At 35.3% G+C, this 20179-nt stretch overlaps 1 protein-coding gene across 6 annotated transcripts in view; it reads left to right on the top strand.

The window, feature by feature from the left end:
- Positions 1-20179, top strand: part of CSMD3 (CUB and Sushi multiple domains 3) — an 804446-nt gene that overhangs the window by 604192 nt on the left and 180075 nt on the right. For 4 of the 6 annotated variants that reach the window (XM_072151297.1, XM_072151298.1, XM_072151300.1 and 1 more), the window contains 3 exons: positions 6224-6337; positions 10458-10553; positions 13484-13687. In XM_072151297.1, coding sequence (XP_072007398.1) covers positions 6224-6337; positions 10458-10553; positions 13484-13687 — 414 coding nt within the window. The remainder of the gene's footprint in view (positions 1-6223; positions 6338-10457; positions 10554-13483; positions 13688-20179) is intronic. The other 2 variants (XM_072151299.1, XM_072151303.1) reach the window with 1 other exon arrangement.

A 20179-nucleotide genomic window follows, 5' to 3' on the forward strand; every position in this document is an offset into this window, starting at 1 on the left:
CTTCTTGATTCCTTTGCACAGGCCGCAACAGGTTCTTCCACGCTGGCCACACACAATATAATGTCAGCTGTCTGCTGACCTGTCACTGTCAGTGCACAGGAACTTTATTATTTTTATTTCCTGGGCATACTGGGGACAGGTGCTGGCAGGCTATATACTGGGGCCAGGGGGCTGGCTATTTACTGGGGTCAGGGTTCTGACAGGCTACATTCTAGGGTTAGGGGGCTGGCTATCTATATACTGGGAGAAAGGGGGCTGACTATAAACTAGGGGGCTGGCTAGCTATATATTGTGGGCAGGGGCTGGCTATATACTGGGGCAGGGAAGTGGCTAGCTCTTTACTGGGGGAGTCTGTGACCAATTTCCCACTCTGGGTTTTAACTCGAGTCAAAATAATTATCCACTTTTTTGTGGTAAAATTAGAACTATACTTATTTGCAGGTAAACTACAATTGTTATATGTAACCATATATATATTATGTTACCATACATATACTGTATAGTATAAAGTCGTGTTCATTTATTCAGTTACATCTAGATCCTTTTCATAGATACATAATATCCTTCTAACATTACCGAGTCTCTTCTTGGTATAAAGTTAAAATACTTCCCAATATGTATATCAGTTTTTGCTTATGACTTTAAGTCTCTACTAATCTATGATCATGGACCCATTAAAGGGCTTCAGCCACGAATGCATAAATGTCTCATATTTTATACTGTACTCCATCTTGGATAACATTTTATATGCATATCTTGATCAAATCTTTAGTGACAAGGTCACCTACTGATTGGTCCGAATAAATCTTCATATTTTAGACGCGCCGTGGCAGTAAGTGAGCCCTTAGGAACCTGACAAATATTGAAAATAGGAATCTGAGCTTCCCCAATGAGTTGTTCACCTTGAAATTAGTTATGTTTCCAAGCTTGTAGAAGAATAAGCGAGGGGAAAAAGTTTAACTCTGTCCGTGTTAAACCTTTAAATATGTATAATGTTTATTTATGTATTTTGTTTCCTGTATGTATTTATCTGTCACAGGATTTACATAACTTGTGAATTTAATTCAACGCTTCCTTATGGGAGAAAGTGGCAAATTGTTTTGACACCACTCTTAAAAAATGTCTAAATAAAGTTTTAGTGATTTAGTATTTTAGTATTTATTGCTAAAATATTCAAATACAAAAATTCAAATACAGGTGGAGATCTACAATGTCTCCTCGGAAAGGCATGTTACAAGCCCCGTTTCCACCAGTTTTGCAGAAGAGTTGGTCAGAAGGCAGACAGGGGTGTAAACGCTCCTCCCCCAAAATATTTACTTGACTCTTTATCTGAAAACCAGCAGGGAATATGGCTGAAATATCGGCCAGATGAGAGCTTTTCTAAACTAATCTGACTTGGTAGACATATTTTCCATATCTTCCTAGTAGACCCGGCTACAGAGCACCAGTGCAGGAGGAAGGGGGTTAAGTTTGTTTCAAAAAACAACTTTTAATAAATTCACCCCACAATATTTACTATACCAATCCTAGAAACAATGCTAATGATTTCAGTTGTTTGATGCATAGCACTTACTTTCCCTAGGGGTTAGTTTTCAGTGATTCAAGGGAAAAATATAGTGGAGAACATAATTTCTTGTGGCCCCAAAGCAAAAAATATTTTTTATGACTGATTATTTTCCTGTAAAGTAACCTTAGATATTTTTTGATAAATTTTAGTTACCGTATATACTCGAGTATAAGCCGATCCGAGTATAAGCCGAGACCCCTAATTTCAACACAAAAAACTGGGAAAACCTATTGACTCGAGTATAAGCCGAGGGTGGGAAATGCATTGGTTACAGCCTCCCAGTATATAGTCTGCCAGCCCCTGTAGCATACAGCCTACCCAACCCCTGTAGCATACAGCCTGCCCAGCCCCTGTAGAAGGAAAAAAAATAACACTGTACTCATCTTTCCGACGTCCCCCATAGGTCCTCTTCTGTCTCAGACTGTCTCAGACAGAAGAGGACCTACGGGTGACGTCAGAAAGGTGAGTTTTGTCTTTATGTTTTTAGTTGACTCGAGTATAAGCCGAGTTAGGGTTTTTGAGCACAAATTTTGTGCTGAAAAACTAGGCTTATACTCGAGTATATAAGGTACTACATCTTTTTGTATTCAACTATAAATAGGATGCCTCTGTTATCAGATAGCCCTTGAAGGTTAGTAGAAGAACCTAGGTGTCCTACACGTGAATGCTTTTTCGGCTCTGAAAAATGTAGATTTTCTTCTGATTTTCATAATCAATTTCCGTCAGATTTAAATGCAGCTTCATAAACTATAGTCTATGAGCAATCTGTTAAAATTGGTCCTAACCAAAATATATTTTGCTTTTAAAGGTATTGGTTGCAAGATCCATGTAATAATGACCATGGGCAATAATTCATTAAAAAAGTATTGCATTTATTGCCATGTACCAATAAAAAGGGGGTGACAGTGAAAAAAACGTCATGTGCCACCTGGTGCATGGATTGGAACTGTGACTATTTCCCCTGTTAGGCCAATTTCACGTCAAGTAGATGTGGAGGGGTGTGCAGGTAGTTGTGCCCACTCCACTGCACTAGCTTTGGTCTCCATTAGGAACTACCTGGAGCTCAAATCTGTGCCAGGCAGTATCTGGCATAAAACTGCCTCACCATATATCAACCACCACATATATCAGGTAAAAATAAATAAAGATCAAAGATAATCATTAGTGCATACTAAAATTGAATGCTTAAAGGGGTCAACCATTTAATAAAAAAATTCTTAAAATGTCATAAAATTAATACTACACTGTTCTTCCATTGTTCCAATGATACACATAGCTCTGCTAGTCTCTTCACTTCCTGTGATGAAATGTTGAAATTGCTGTGTGACTATTATCGCCGGTCTTTAGCGAGACACTGTTATGGCCATTGATAAGCACCTGTGATGTCAGAATATTGAATAAGTACAGATATTGGATAGGTACGGAACCGGAGGAGGCCAGAACATTGTCAGAGTAGGAGTCTCAGGAGATCACTAGGTCGGGTGAGTATGAATTGTTTAAATTGTTTTCTAACATGTAATAAATACTAATAAATCCTTTTTTTTTCAAAAACAATCATTTAAAAAATACAAGAAAAATAAAAAGTTTACGGCAATCATAACAACATCATAAAACAAAGACTATAAAGACCTATGAAAATAGCAATATTGTTGAAATAAGGAGAGGCAGAATCATCAAAAACAAGACGAACAATACAAAAATATACATCTGCTTATCTCAAGATTATTGTAACGCACTTGGACTGCTGCACAAACTGATAATAATTGGATTTGCTAAAACACTGCATCGAGAAGCAAAAGGTTTGAACATGGATGGATAATAATCTCCTAAATTGTTTCCAGAAGAGAATCAGCAGGTGGAGTAAATTAGCAATTACAATTATTGACCCAGGCTGACACGCGCAAAAGCAAAAACAACCATAGCGTACAACATATTGGGGGCACCAATTACTCCGGCATACTGTAGAGCGGAGTCCAAGATGATAATGTTCTGCACTGGCTCCTAATGGTATTACTGTATGTTTCATTATCGTTTTCCTACTTAAACAGATGCTTTAGACTCAACAATTTTTTTTTTATTTCTATATGTGCTATTATTGTCCATAAAACAGAATCTCAGTAAAGGGCTAAGAGTTCAGTCAATAAAATTTTTGGTGCTGTTATAGGGAACATTATATGGTTCTATATCATTATTCCATTGTATTATAAAGTTTGGATATACCCAACCAATATACCTTTCAGGGTCTTTGTGTCTCAACTGTCAATCAGAGGATGAACCTCAAGGCCCTTCCAAACAGCCACGTTCGATCTTGCCGAACCCAATCAGTAAATCTGTCCATCACATGCACATGAGATTCATGGATTAAACTTGGCTGTGCGAAACGGTCTTAGGACTTCTGTCATGGATTTGCTGTCAAAGTATAGTGGGAACTATGGATCTACACTGGGACCAACCCACATGTCATAAAATGAGATTCATTATTAGACATTCCTTATGTATGGACACACTAAGTGCACTTTCACGTTGGCATTGTTTGTTTTTTTTTACAGGTGCTTTAGTGTTTTCCACAGATGCTTTATTAAGCCATTGTTTTCAAAGGGTATTTCGACATTTCACATTCTTTTCAAGTATTTGTTGTCTGTGAAAAATTTTCTTTAAAACTTTCTGTTGTTTTTTACTGATACGGATCACAGAAGGCAACTAAAGTCTACGGGGCACATTTATCAAACAGTCTGAAAGTCAGGATATTCTTAGTTGCTCATGGCAACCAATCACAGCTCCCCTTTAAAATATTCATGAGCACTGGTAAAATGAAAGTTGAGCTGTAATTGGTGGCCATGGGCAACTAGGAATATTCTGAATTTCAGACAGCTTGATAAATCTGCCCCTATGGGTCTGCAAAAAAAACTGATGACAAGTCAGTTTTTTTAACTGGTGGGGCTTTTCAAACCAATTTTAAACCAATAAAACAGAGTCAAAATGCAATGGATGCTCAATGGGCGCGCAATACATACACCAATGTGAATCTGCCCTAAAAGTTAAAATTCTGATTACCCTCTTCTCTTTGTTTTATGTAAAGCACATTACATACAGAATGATCTTAGAAGAATATTTTGTTTATGTTTGTTGTTTCCTTTTATATACTTTTGTTTTATAATTGCATTTACAATTTTGTACCATTGTTATTTGAATAGAAAAAAAGAATGGGAAGCCTATATTTATGGATTTTATAATAATAAAAATATTATTATTATCTTTTTAAGATTATGAATAAATCTAAAACATTCCATGTTATGGGTTTTAATATATATCCTACCTGAGTAACAAATCTTTTATTGTACTAAAACATATACTGCATGACTGTAAAGATTGTCTAAATGCCTTATTGGCCGGTGAATGTAGAAGACTCATCTCGTTTTCTGTTTTCAAGCAGTTAAAGGGGTTGTCCGAGAGTTATGAAAAAAAACTAAAGGTGTCCGGAGGGGGCTGCTTAAAAAATAAAGATCTACTTACCTTCCGGCGCCCTCCGGACTCAGCTTCCAGCCGGACCCAGCAACCATCCGGCCCACATACACAGTGCTGTGACTAGGGACGGGTAGTCGTGGCCGGCCACAGCCGGCCGGAAGCTGAGTCCAGCGCTGCTCTGGCGGCCATTTTTGTTTACATGGCAGGGACAGCAGCGCAGGATACCTGGAGGGCGTCGGAAGGTAAGTAGATCTTTATTTTTTTAAGCAGCCCCCTCTGGCCACCTTTAGTTTTTTTCATAACTCTCAGAGAACCCCTTTAATATCTCAAATATGTATGTGTTGTAACCATGCATTCCACATTTTTTATATATGTATAATATTATCATTTTAAGAAAATAAAGAATGACCCATAGGATCTTATGTATCATTTTAAATTTGACGGGAAAAAAATTACCAAAAATTGTAAAATGGAAATAGAATAAAAAGAAAAGAAAATTGCTATAAATTCATGATGGTTGTATTAATGATTTCGTCTATACACATGGGCCTGGTTGTTAAGTTTTGTATAATAATCATAAACAGAGAAGAGAAACTGGGACTGTATGTTTTTATCTTGAAAAATATTTGTTCTCTTGCACAACAGGGAAAAAATGTGTCTGGGTTCATTTGATTTAAGAGATTTTCTTCACAAGCAATTCTAGTGATTATCGAACACATAATATTTGTGGGGCAAGTGTCCAAAAAGTGGAGCAGATATTTATAATTCCCAATGTACTATGGTGTCAATTTGCTCCATTTACTGCACATGCTATTTTGAAACCCTGAATTTTCGACTTCCAATATTTGATTCATTGACTCCAAACACCCATTTTCATTACTCAGTGTTGCTCCTCCACAAAACCGTATCTCAGAATCAGCAAACGTGTTTTCACTTTGTTTTATGCATTATGTTTGCTGTTGGTAAATTATTATTGTAATCTATATATCGTTCTTTTAATTTATAGATTTTTTCCATTACATTACATTCTTGGCATTTTCAATGCCTCCTCTAATAACATGTAATGTTACATATTTTTTTGTATTCTTTGTCACAAATTATTTGAAACATCTTAAAGATCATGAACTTGGAGCATGATTTTTTCTCTTTTCTCTCCCTTTTCTTTCTCTGCTACTGGTTATTGCTCTATAGTGGTATTTGGCCAGTTTGTGTTTTTCCAGACGTCTCTCCATGACGTAGTTGAGGTATATGACGGAGCAACCCAACAGTCGCCTCTCTTATCTTCCCTCTCAGGATCTCATTCAGGTACATTTTATAGAGATACCAATGGGTCATTTACAAAAACCTTCTTTCCTTTATTTTTAAAAATAGGAGTAAGAGTTTCAAATAATTTCTAATATTGTGTTAGGGGAGTCTGTGACTTTTTTTTTCTAATATCTGTTCTTTTCTATAACTAAAGAAAAATGATCAGTTAAAAAAAGGAAATTCAATTTATTTTGTGAAGAAAAAGTCCCCAACAGTTATAGGGGTGTTCCCATTTCAGCAAATAAAAGTTATTGTTTGCATAATGAAAAGTTGTCCAATTTTCCAATATACTTTCTGAATCCATTCCTCACAGTTGACTAGATCTCTGCTTGCTGCCCTTCTATAGAAATCTTCATTGTTTATTTACAATGGACAGAAATCTGACCATGGTCACACAGGTGCAGAGCTCGTTATATCACACAGCTCTGCTTATTCTCCATGATACTAACGAGCCGTGCACCTGTGTAACCATGGTCAGATTCCTGTCCACTGGAAGAAAACAATTAAGCTTTCTATAGAAGGACAGCAAGCAGAAATCTAGAAAACAGTGAGGAATTGATACAGGAAGTATATTGGAAAATTGTATAACTTTTCATTATACAGACAATAACTTTCATTTGCCAAAATGGGAAAAGCCCTTTAAAGTGACTCCCTGTATTCATCCTGTATAATATATGTCTACCTAGGCTGAATAAGGGTTAATGTTCTAAGAGTTAAAACCTCCTTATAGCCCCTTCTTCACCTCTCCCAAATCCCTACTGAATGTTTTATTATGTGCCTATTCTTTGATTCTCACTGTCTGCTAACAGAAGACCATTCCTCCCTACATTTATCTCTTACTCTCACCTTTAGCTACATAAGGAGAAACACAAGCGGAGAGAGAGTGGAGAGTATGCGAAAATTATAGGCAAAGAAAGAACAAGAAGGTTAGAATAGGGTTAAACGTAACTAAACTTTCAAGAACATGTTATGAGTGAATAGTAAACTTTGTAATATACTTTACAGAAAATCTACCATCAAAATCAAGCATGACAAATTGGGACACTTATTCATAGAAACAGGCACAATGACTTTGGAAATCTTCTTATATTTGTTATCCATGGCCTCCTTCCTTCTAAAATCAACTTTTAAAATTATGTTAGGAGACAGAACGGCTATCCTAGCCTTCTCTGTGCTGTAGCTACACAGACTGTTTGTAGGAAGGAATATGCCCTGCCTCCGACAGTATGCTCACTGCTGCTGGGATTACAGAAAGTGCAGTGGAAAGGGAGAGACTGAGACACGCTGCAACACAGTCTAACAACAGTTTATAAAGCCAGAGCAAAGAGGAACTAGGAAAGCACTTCTGGCTCATATAAGAAGATTATCAAAGTGACTGTACCTGGATATATGAGTAAGTTTCCCTGGTTTATAACGATGGATTTTGATGGTAGATTTCCTTTGGGAAAAAAAGAAGATGTTCATTTGCCCTTTTTTTTCCCCTTTCTTTCTTCCTTATTGAAGTAGTCTGTATAAATCATTGTTCTTTACCGACAGCTGACAGATAAAGGAACCTGATAAAGTGTTTAATGGCTTAACTCTTCACACTCAGATAGTCTACTCTGCTTTGAGAAATTAATTATTATGGAGATGTTTTCCTAAGTATGGAAAGAGTTGATCTTTAGTCTTCTTATATGCCTAAGGTGCAGAGCTTTGAAGACTTTCAGATTTACTGCTCATTGTAGGAGAAAGAGCAGAACCAGGCAGAAAAGCTGCTTTCCTTATTGAAGAACATGACTAAATGTTCCTATTATTAACAGTTCTATTTAATTTTAAACAGAAAAATAGTTTTAAAGGTTTAGTTACTCATTTAAATGCTTAATAGAGCCAAAGGAGAGCTGAGGCAGGAGCTAAGGAGGTTCTGACCCTTAGAGTTTCAACCCATATCCAACCTATAGACATACACTATATAGGTTAGTTATGAATAGTCACTATCACCATTAATATGGGCAACTTTACAGCATGTTTCTTCACAAAAATTAAAAAATATTACAAAAATTTAATATTTCAAAAGAAACACACTTCCCAAGACACAATATTACATATTATTAAAGTGAAAGATACACTTTAAATATACAAAATTATTTGTTGCCACAGATTTTTTTAAAGGGACAGTCTTACTACTTAAACAAAAAACTCCCAAAATAAAGTAAAATTAAAAAATGAATATTTACCTTACCAATCACACTACTGTTCCAAAGCATACAGAATCCCAGGCTTACTTCTGTATTCTCTGGATCCTCAAGACACTGAAATGGAACAGCTCAGCCAATAAATGGTCACACATTTTTTATTACAATTAGTGTTTGGCTCAACAGTCACATTTCTGTGGAGTAGCATCAAAATTAGCATTGCAAAGGGCAAGGTAAATTTTACTTTTTTAATATTTTACACTATTTTGAGGGTTCTTTATTTAATAGTTAAATGGTTGGGAATCCCTTTAAGCTGTATTTGTATATCCTATCCTGATATAGATAAGCACAATGGTGATTTCTCAGCAATTAGTCTGAACTTAAGATAAAAAAAAAATATTGTTGTAATAGTTTTTCAACACCAGATATACATCGTAACTATTGCTATCTTAGTAATGTATTTAATAATATGTATTTTCGAAAACATCAGGGGACTTCATGTGAACAAGCATAAAGCTAGTATGGTTCTTTTAGTGCAGGGCTTCCCCTTTCTATAGTTTTATTGCATTGACAAATCCAGTGAGAGTATGTTTTACTATTTAATTCCTGGTCCCTGAGTTATGATAAATAAGTAAAATAATAGGAAATTGCCTTAGTGCCTTAGTCTCTGTGCTGAATCCACCTATAAAAGAACAACCTTTTTTTAGGGGGGGGGGGTTGTTTTATCCCAGTGATTTCAAATAAAAAAAACCTTTAAAACAACCAGAACAGGTGAATTTGAGAAAAAATACTGATAAAGATTCACCATTGTGCTATTTTGTCTGAGGAAAGGATCAGAAAAATTGAAAAACTCTTAATTATAGATGAGTGAATGCATCAAAATGTTAAATTTACTGAGATGCATGCTTTTCAGGTTGGAAACTAATTAGTCTAAAGCGGGAGATTTTTTTCGACATGGTCTTGGCTCTTGTCCAGAATTTCTGCCAGGGCCGGTAGGTTTTCAAAAAATAGTCACCCTCCTGAAACTTAGACTTAGCTTGGAGGGACCATGGCCTCCTACTCACAGACATCCAGGAAACTTTCTGCCTGGTGGATGCTTTCTGGGAACTACAGCTTTGGTTTACTCCTACCAGCAGGGCCAAGTTCTCCCAGGATGCATCAGGGCTCCAGGAGTTGGGCTACTTTTAGAGAGTCTCCTGGTCTTGATATAAATCCATCCATGGATAGGGTAAAGCATTAATCAATGCTGGAAGGAGCTCCAGGAGGTTGGTCATGGCTTTCACGACCTCCTGGTCTTGCAACCCAACTAGAGTAGACCGATTCCGATTCATACAGGATCTTATTTTTCATAAAATTTTGATACTATTCCACTTCCAAATTGATTCACTCATCTCTAATTTTAATGCTTTCAAAGAAAAATATGATTGTTATTATTGTTCTCAACTCTGAAGCCAAGCCATACTCATTAGACTGCTACAACTGGTTCTTTCTGATTATCTGATGTCTATGGGAGGCTATTAGATATGTCTAGTTTTAGAGAAAAAAATGGATAATTGTTAGATTGTGGGAAATTATATTTATACATCTTAAACAATAATTATTGATTTTTTTGGTGAGCCCTTTTATAATGTCAAATTGTTCTTTAAAAATGTATTGAGAATCTGTCACGAACAAGTAAAAATATACAATTTTACATCCAGATGCCAAGTTCTCGGTCATACATAATCTAATATTGGATTAAAAAAACTTTTTAAGTGACAGTTTCTCTTAAAAAAAAAAAGATCAATGTTTGTTAAAGATTTGCAATAATACCTGACATTCATTTGATTATACGAGTAATATTTAGTAGCCACACACAAGAAATAAAGTCCAAATCTACATTAAAAAAAATTAGTAATACAGAAGTTTAACTTGTTGACTTGTTAATAAATTGTGTTTTATTTGAGTAGGCGAATCACTTCCACTAAGCTCTGGTAACCAGATTATTATTAAATTTACAACAACTGGACCAGTAACATCGAAAGGATTTCACTTTGTCTATCAAGGTATGCAGAAACCTTTTAAACAATACATGCTCCATGTATTGTGTCATTGTATCATCTAGTCAGGATCTAATTAAGAAGTCACTATATGGACAGTGTGCTCAAAATGAGCACTTACATTGGTCAACGTTTTGTAAGTTTCTTCAAAGTTTTCAGGTCCACCAACAAGATTTGCTTTTGGAATATAATTATTTTTATTGTATAAGTTCTCGACATCCACTGTAACTTAGCTGATTTTTCTTCCAGTCACTAGAACCTACAAATTTCATGAGGTTGTCCATTTATATTTTGTGCTTAAAGGTGAGGCAATTCTTTCTAAACAGATTATGGAGAAGAAAAATTTGGGAATCTTAAGATTCAAAGTCATGACATTTTCATAAGTAATGTAGATCGGACCATCAAAATTTGTGTTGTGTCGAACCCAAACTTTAAAACCTTGTTTGGGTCCATGTTCGGCTGCTGAATCTGGAAACCCACCAGGGATACCAGTGATAGGGGCCAGTGGCACATTGCTTGGCGTCATTTTGGGGAGTATAATTGAGCCTGATGACATCATGCTAGTGCCTACACAGGAAACAGCCATTTAAATTCCATTGGTGTTTTAGCCAGCACCATTTAAAGAGTTAATGATCACAATAAATGCCAGCACTGATCACGTATGTTTAGATTGGGTAGGGGTGGGGGGGATTTGCGCTGAACCTAAGCCCAGTCCTGAATTTCTATTAAAGAAGTTTGGGTCTACTCATAACTATTTAGAACACTTAGAAAATATAATTTTTTTAAAAAAACTTGGTTGGTTTGTATGTCGAATTTTGGTACTGGATCAGAATAAAATAACATTTGGCTCTTCTAATATGTTCTTTTAAGAATATCTTATAGTTTCAAAGTTAAATACTTTACTTCTTGTGATTATAATAATATATGTGTGTTATGGTTCTGTATAATGTTTGATACTCTGTATCTTAAATTAATCAGAAATAAAACATGTCATATTCCATTGGGCTGCGTATTACAAATCTGTTTACCAGGAATATACTGGGAAATTTTAAAAAAATGTGAAGATTCACTACTAAGTAAAATGTGAAAGTTTTATCTCAATTTATTCCAAAAAAATGAAATGTATTTTAAACCATATTTACGGTGTATTACACAATGTTTTGTGCTTCATTTGACCACAAAAAATAACTTAAGGGAGAAAATATAATCAGAAATGATCTAAAATGGACAAGATCTCACAAAACTTTCACCAACATTTTTGCGTAGAATAGTGGTGAACAACCTAATTAACTACTGTCTAACGATGCATCAAATTTATCATAAGCCCTTTTGAGTTGTTGCATTTTTTGGACTGCAACGTCTAACTGTACACTAAATACAAGACAAGATGAAAAATAAAATAAATTAAGTAAAAAAAATATATATGTTATGTAAATCTACTTTATAACACCAAGAATGCTCTTTTGTTGTTGCTTATTTTTTGTGTAAAGTCTGCGTTACAGATTATTTTGGTGTATTACTGCAAAATGTTGTACCAAAATGACTTGATAGATCATGTGAAAGCTGTAATTTAACTTCTGTTCAAACAGCTCATGTGGAAATTGCAATAATTGTGAGAAAGAGAGGTAATTTTGACAAATTTCAAAAATGTATATGTGGCAAAGGCCATCATGCAGTAGTAAGAAGCGTTTGAATGTTAAAGTATTTCAGCAATTTTTTTTTAAATAAATAAAACTATTGTATTAATTCTGTATTGAACAATACTATTCAAAAAATTAACAGAGCTTAAAAAAAATTGTAGACATACAAAAGGTTTTTATTCGGTAAAGATAAAACAAAGGTTTATATAAACATAGGAATGGGATTTATCAAATGCTAGATATTAACCCTACTCCTTTGCCTACACCAGATATCTCAAGAGGTACGCATGGAGATAAATCTACATCAGATCTTTCCAGAATTGTGCTACAACCTGATAAAGCTAAAGCTAGTGCATTTACTAGGAGTGTCCCAACTTTGTGGCCCAGCAAGGTCTACTGAGAGCCCTTCTGTGCCTATTTGGGTTGCAGAAAGAATTAGAGAGAGAGCACCGGTACAAGCCTTGATAAATCCTCCACATAGAGGACAGATGGATGGACAGATGGATGGACAGATAGAGAGATAGAGAGATAGAGAGATAGAGAGATAGAGAGAGAGAGAGACAGATAGACAGATAGACAGATAGATAGATAGATAGATAGATAGATAGATAGATAGATAGATAGATAGATAGATAGATAGATAGATAGAGGATATATAGACATGAGATAGATAATTCAGGCCATAAAGAAGTTATAGGGATTGTCTGGCAAGAGTGAGTGCAAAATAAATTTGCAAGTCTTACGAGCAAATTTGCATGAAGATTTCCGAAGAAGATTAAACTTGACTTTGACATTAAAATAAATATTAATCAAATCTAACATGTTGATTTTTTTATGTTCTATTGTGTAATAGGGAAAAAAAATAAAAAAGAAGGGAATTTTCTTTAGTTTGATTTTTATTTTTAAGAAAAGATCAGAATATTTATATTTTGCTTGTAGAACATATTTCACCACTCTAAACATAAAAATGTACTATATATAATATTATAATATTTCCTTTTATGTCTAACAGCTAAAAAAACATTTGGAAATTATTTGTTTTAGGAAAGGTTTTTCTATTTCTTAATTAATGGAAACAAGTAACCTTTTAAAAAAAAATATTTGAAGCTTTTAGTGTGAAATTTTTAGTGTAGTTATAGAAGCCGCGCTTAGATACCATTGCCATGTTTCGTAAGGTGTTACTTACTTTGAAGAAGCGTCAAGTCTTTTTACAGAAATGTTTTACACATTTTTCATATAATATTTCTCTCATGGGTGTTATGTTATAAATTGTAACTGAAATTTTTTTATTCCTAGCGGTCCCAAGGACGAGTGCCACACAATGTAGCTCTGTACCAGAACCGCGATTTGGGAAAAGAATTGGGAATGAGTTTGGTGTTGGATCTGTGGTTTTCTTTGAGTGCAACCCAGGATACATCCTTCATGGTTCAGTTTCGATTAAATGTGACTCTGTTCCAAATGCATTGGCTCAGTGGAACAACACTTTACCAACATGTGTCGGTAAGTAAAAATAACAGGTTTGCTGAAGCACATTCATTGACCCATAAACTGTTGATAACAATTAAAGTTTATTCAAATAATAAACCTAACAAGTAAGGTTTTATACTAAGAGAAAACTTGCCAGAAATATTTCCACTGAAGCTCACACTAAACATTTGAGGGATTGCATATACGTCAATTTTCTGCCTTCAAAATGCTGCCAAATCCTTCCATTTGCCAATTTGTGCCAATTTTTAAAACAAAAAGTTGGGAATCCAATCTAGACATTTAAAACTTGTGTGACAAAATTATATCACATCCGTCAAACTCTCTAGGCCACAATAACACATTGGATATACTTAAGTCATCAATATAAGTCCAAAACACTTCACAAAAGTGGGTTAAGATGATAAATTTGGCCAATAGTCTGTCTTTTTTCCATTGACTTTTACTGAATGTCAACCTATAACTGACCCCAAATTACCTACTTTTTATCTTGCAACATTTGATGTTCCATGTTTCATATTAAACAATGTTAACTATACGGTTAGAAATTAAACAAGATGTTATGTGCTGTGAAATATCAATCCCTGTTCATTTGAAGACTCCGTAGACAGGTCCTTTCATGAAAAACCTCCTAAAGTCCTTACTAAGATGTCAGTCTAGTAAGTCTTCCTTATATAATGTCCCTGATTATAGATTAAACTCACACGTTTATTATTTTGCGGTTGTCACAATTACAACATGCAATATTAAGGAAAAGGAAATTTATTTCAGAATGTGTCATAACTCATTACCCAAGATGTTCTTCTCAGTCTGTTAACAGATTTTAAAGAAGCAATATGTAAAAATGATAGTGTGAAGGAAACAAAAATCTGAGGAGCTTATGTAAATATTATATCTATAAAAATTGTTTTAGTATCATAAACAAATGTTAAGCACTTGACATCAAGGGGCAATATCTACCAATATTTACCCTGCCCCACTCAATTTGTCAACTTGGCTGCAAAGAGAAAAATGGTAGGAGGATGGCACCACGTGTGATATCTCAACAGGTGTTTAAAGAGGATCTATCATGGAGATTTGGAACACTAAAACACCGACAGATCCTTATGGACTGCTGGTTTTGGTGCCTCAAATTGAAATTTAGCAAGTCCCGTCTGCCGCTACAAAAATAAAAAACCTTTATGCTTAACTTGTCCTGGTGCTCCTCGCACCTGCGCAGTCGCAGGAAAATAGAGGACACTATTAGTCTGCATAGTAGTTCACATGTAAAGGAAATAGGTGGAGAACTGACTAGTATAGCCCACAGGTTCCTAGGGGTTCCCACAAGAGCAGGAGGCATCACTCGGCTCATATATGGAAAATGGCAGAATGAAAAGAGACTGTAATTTTGCCGGCGTAGCTGAAAATTAAAGCTTGACATGAGGAACTGAAGAGCACCTCAACAAATTTAAACAAAAATAAAAGTATAGCTGCTCAAAATACTGCAGGAATGAAATGAGGTCCATAGACAATGAGTATTTGTTTTTTGTGTAAAACATCCTGTTCCTGCCCATGACTCAAACTTTGACTTTTTTGACTACACAATTGCATAAAGACACAGTAGAGCTTGACACACTCATTAACTCAGCAACTTGGTTAACGAATTAGGCACCAGTTAACTCTATGGGTCATACATACTGTGCTAATAAAAATAATTAATTAAAGTTTTTTAATTAAATAAACTGAATTTAAATACAGAACACATAGGAAGATAATCCATAGCAAATAAAAATCAGATGATGGAGGAAAATAGTGGACACTATCAGTCACGGCAGTGATGACATATTGTGCTCATAAAAATGTATAAATAAACAAATTTTAATATAAAACACGTAATAAAGATAATCCATAGCAATAAAATCCAGATGATGGAGGAAAATAGAGGACACTATCAGTGATGGCAGGTGTGTCGGGAAAAGTTCAACTTGTTCGACTATGTAAAATTGAGGTTAACTCTGGTAATTTTTACCTAGGGCCTTCAAAAGAACAGTAATCGTCGGCTCACCTGGTTACCCTCTTGGGTATTTGCATATATTAAATACAGATGCTTGCCTGATGTATCACACCATCAGAGCAGTGGAATGAAAATCCAATCAAGGAAAAAGGCAAAAAGCTGGGACAAATACAATATGCTGCTGCTGCCTCTTGAAGTCCACTTAATGCCCATGAGAGCAGGAACTTGACTAATTTAGTGATAAAACATAACATGATGCATTTCGGGCATCTCACCCTTCTTCAGATAAGGCATAACATACATCTTTATCTGAGGAAGGGCAAGCATTTTATATCTTATGTTTTATCGCTAAATTAGTCGAGTACATGTTCTTTTGTGTTTTGATTTTAAAGAGCCATCAGGCCCATTTGGTATTGGTCCCGTCTTTGTTGGCTTTTTCCTTCACTGGTATTTTGTAGTTTACACAATGTAAGAACTCAAAAAATGAAGGGATAATATTTTAGCTTTTAACTTTATCTGTGTGACACAATGAAGTTAGCCTAGGCGTTAATTTCATACCCCACCAAAATCTTTTTAACCTTTATGGTTGACCTCTGTAGCATTGAAAATATCTCAGTTTTATCAGTATGGCCAAATATTCCTCAGCATCCCCACCACTCAATCTTTTTTCCCTACCGCAAGAAAGGCAGGAATGAAATCATTCAATATATGATGTACTGCTTTGTATAATGAAATGAAACAAGAGCCTCAAATCCAATTATTTATCAATCCGTAGATAATATATGCAGTTAGGATGAGATTGAGCCTGATCTGGATTTTAAATGAAGTATAGAGGAGCCTATATTAAATTGCGCCGAGTCTCGGGTGTCTTGAGATTATTTTACTTACAGATATCAGTCATCAATCATCCCGCCCAGCCATTGCTGGTAATTATTTAAACATTTTAATGTCACTGATTTTATATCCACCCGGTCTCCCACTGATGTGATCAATTATGCATGGCACAAGACATTACAGCTGTAATCTTTACAGGGTTAAGTTGTATTGTTCGACATATTCCTGCAGTCTCTCCGCATTTAAGGAAAGCTTCTGAAGGAGTTGATAATGCTGTTCTAAGGCAGTGATATATTGCCTCCTAATGCTAATGACAATGCAACACATCAATCTTGGTTTTTTTTCAGACTAATGAAAGCGGGCAGAGTATCCGTGCCTGGATACAAGTCTGCAGGTTGCCCTTTTTGTTATATTTTTCATTATCATCCTGACAACAATTTGGATTTTCTAGTAATCAAGATGAATATTCTTTTATCTCCATTTAAAATTCATGCTCATAGGCTTACAACATTGATTGATGATGGGATGTGATCCTGATATTTGGGAATTCAGTAAGGTCCTGAGGGTAACTGACTACAGAGTATTTTCACTGAGCAAAAACTACTCTGCTGGAAAACCTAAAAAATATTATTTGTTCTGAAGTCTTTGGCCATGGATGGACATGGATTGTTTAGTGAAATTCAACTGCACCAATCAATGTTTGTACTCTTGTCATGGTTTTAGCAGTGACTCTCATTAAAATCAAAGGGACTTTAGTATTTTTTTGTTTTTTAAAAAGAATATTAGCATATCAGTAAAAATTAGTGATGAGCAGACTGTTAAGGTTTGGGTTCGCCAAGTTCAGCCGAACTTTGAACAAAAGTTTGGGTATCAAAACCCTAAAGGGAACACCCACCTATAACACCCGCAATCAATCCTAGATCTGATTGCAGGTGTTAAGCCCTTTAATCTTCAGTGTAGAGTGCCATTTTACCTAGGATCGTTTTCACGATTTTTTGTCTGCAACACTTGGTGGACACACATGGCCAATCACAGCCATGCCTTGTTTCTATGGGCATACAACTGCCTGATTGGCTGTTCTGCAGGCCATCCAGAAACATGGTAAGAAAGAGCTGCCAAGTGGAGAACACCAAACCTAAATGTCATGTCTGCTCATTTCTATTTGCCACCCTGCAGCACATCTTATACATAACTATTAACTTATTTGGCTGAAGGAAATACACTTAGAATATAATAGGCCCATAGGGTTTAATAACCAAGTCATGAAGGTTAAATTTAGGTTAAAGTCAAATGTAAATATAAAAAAAAAATAAAAATGATGGGGCCCAATCCCCAATGAAAAAAAAAATCTGAGATTCTAATCATATTTGATGAAACTGCTCCACCCAGGTGCTACTGGTCCACATTTGGAAGACAGTCTAGACCTATTAACCTCCGTTAATTACACTACACATGAGAGTTTTCTTACTCACCAGAAGGTCAGTCAGTGACTGCAGCTTTGGTCAGATACAGGAAGAAGACTTTGATAGGACATATGACACAGACTGTGACAGAGCACAGGAACAAAGTTATATGAGAAAATCTAGCACTGCATCCATCCTTTGAAATTTGAGTTACTATTCAAAAGATGAAAATCTCACAGATAGCTTGCTGACATGATCTGACTACAGTAAATCTTCAAGTATATTTAAAAGTATATATGACCAAGAGTTTGAGCACTATAGCTCAAGCTATACCACCTCCATGTAAGTTTCATCTACTGCAGGTCTCTGACTTGATTAAGTGAAAGACAAAAATTGTTGCATTTTGGCATTTAATTTATCATTTAAAAGCTTCAAATTGGAAAAATTAATATGGTGGCCATCTACATCTATAAAGACTATGTCGATAGTTATTACTAAAAATATCATATACATAATAATAAATATTTGTTAGCCCTTCCTGTTTTTGAGATTTTTTTTGTTCTCCTTCTTTTAAATGCCATAATTTTTTCTTTTTCTGTTGAAGAGTTTTATGAGGGCTTGGTTTTTAGGTAACAGTTAGGACTTCCTAACAATCCAATTTATTATTCCATACAATGTACTGGGAAGCTGGAAAAAAAATTACAAATGTGTTTAAAGCTTTTACCTTGTGCTCCAAATGACACATTTTCTTTTTTCGTTTGGATAAGCTCAATCACAAAGTTAATTTCTTATATCACAAGGTCTAATTTAGATCTTCAGATCACTCTTTGAAATTCATGGGGGTCTATGAGAGACTAGAGGATGTCATAACAATAGTTTTCAAACCGTCCACCCTCAATGATGCCATGTGAGAGAGGGATAGAGAGAATTGCAATATATACCATAAACAACAATATAATGAAAAAAATACACAGACTTGAACACTAAAGTTGATGCGTGAACATTGGGAAAGTAAAGTTAGTATATGTAATAAAGATGCACCAATAAAAAAGAACACGGAACAGAATGTATGCAATATAATCTAATAAGAATCAATTTCCCACATCATAAAAAACATTTACTGAGAGCAATTCTTATCCAACTAGAAAGAATGTCACAAAAAAATGAACAGTAACAACTGGTTCCAATTTGGAAGGAAAGCTTCCCACATCGAAGATGCCATTGATATTTACTAAAAATTTTCTCTGGTCGAGTCATGGCATCAGAATACCTTTGCAGTGAGGCTTGCGTAGAAAAAGTTGAGTAGCAGTACAGGCAGTCCCCGGGTTATATACAAGATAGGGTCTGTAGGTTTGTTCTTAAGTTGAATTTGTATGTAAGTCGGAACTGTATATTTTATCATTGTAATCAGAGCCAGAATTTTTTTGGTCTCTGTGACAATTGGATTTTAAAAATGTTGGGTTGTCATAAGAATCAGGATTAACAATAAAGCTTCATTACAGACACCTGTGATAACTGTTACAGCTGTTTATTGTAGCCTAGGATTAAAGTACAATAAATTGCCAATATCCAGAGGTCCGTTTGTAACTAGGGGTCATATGTAAGTCGAGTGTTCTTAAGTAGGGGACCGCCTGTATAAGAATATTTTAGCATTCTATCACAGTATCTTAGCCTATATTAATTTATACATAAGTGTTCCCAATTTAAAAATTTTATGGCTCTGATTTGGGTATATAGACGGTCCCCTACATAAAGTGATGACCCCTAGTTCACCTCTGGTGAAGATCTCTGGATGCTTTACTATAGTTCCAGGCTGCAACAACCAGCTGTAAGGTGTCTGTAATGAAGATTTATAGATAATCCTCGTTCCCATTACAACAAAATATTTTGAAACTCCAATTGTCACCGGGACAAAGAAAATTTTTGTCTGGATCTACAATTATAAAATACTGTTTCGACTCACTTACAAGAAACCCATCATTGTAGATAACATTCGATACTCCTGGGTAGACAAAGAGACATTGAAGAGCCCAGTGGTCTCTGTAGACATCACCTAAATTTTGTATTCCAAAAAAGTTAGACCCTATTTTTCCATAAGCATAAAATGTTGAACTAAGACCGAGGCAGATGATTTGAGCTAAAAAAAAATATTAGATGAAAAGAAAATGTCTGGTCGGGAGAATGTTCTTTGAAGCTGAAAGGACGTGAAACTCATGGGAGAATAAATATACAAAAAATGCACAGAGCCACCTCTGATATGTAGAAGTCTATGGTACA

Source organism: Engystomops pustulosus, chromosome 5 (genome assembly GCF_040894005.1).
Source record: "Engystomops pustulosus chromosome 5, aEngPut4.maternal, whole genome shotgun sequence".
In the NCBI taxonomy this organism is placed as follows: Eukaryota; Metazoa; Chordata; class Amphibia; order Anura; family Leptodactylidae; genus Engystomops; species Engystomops pustulosus.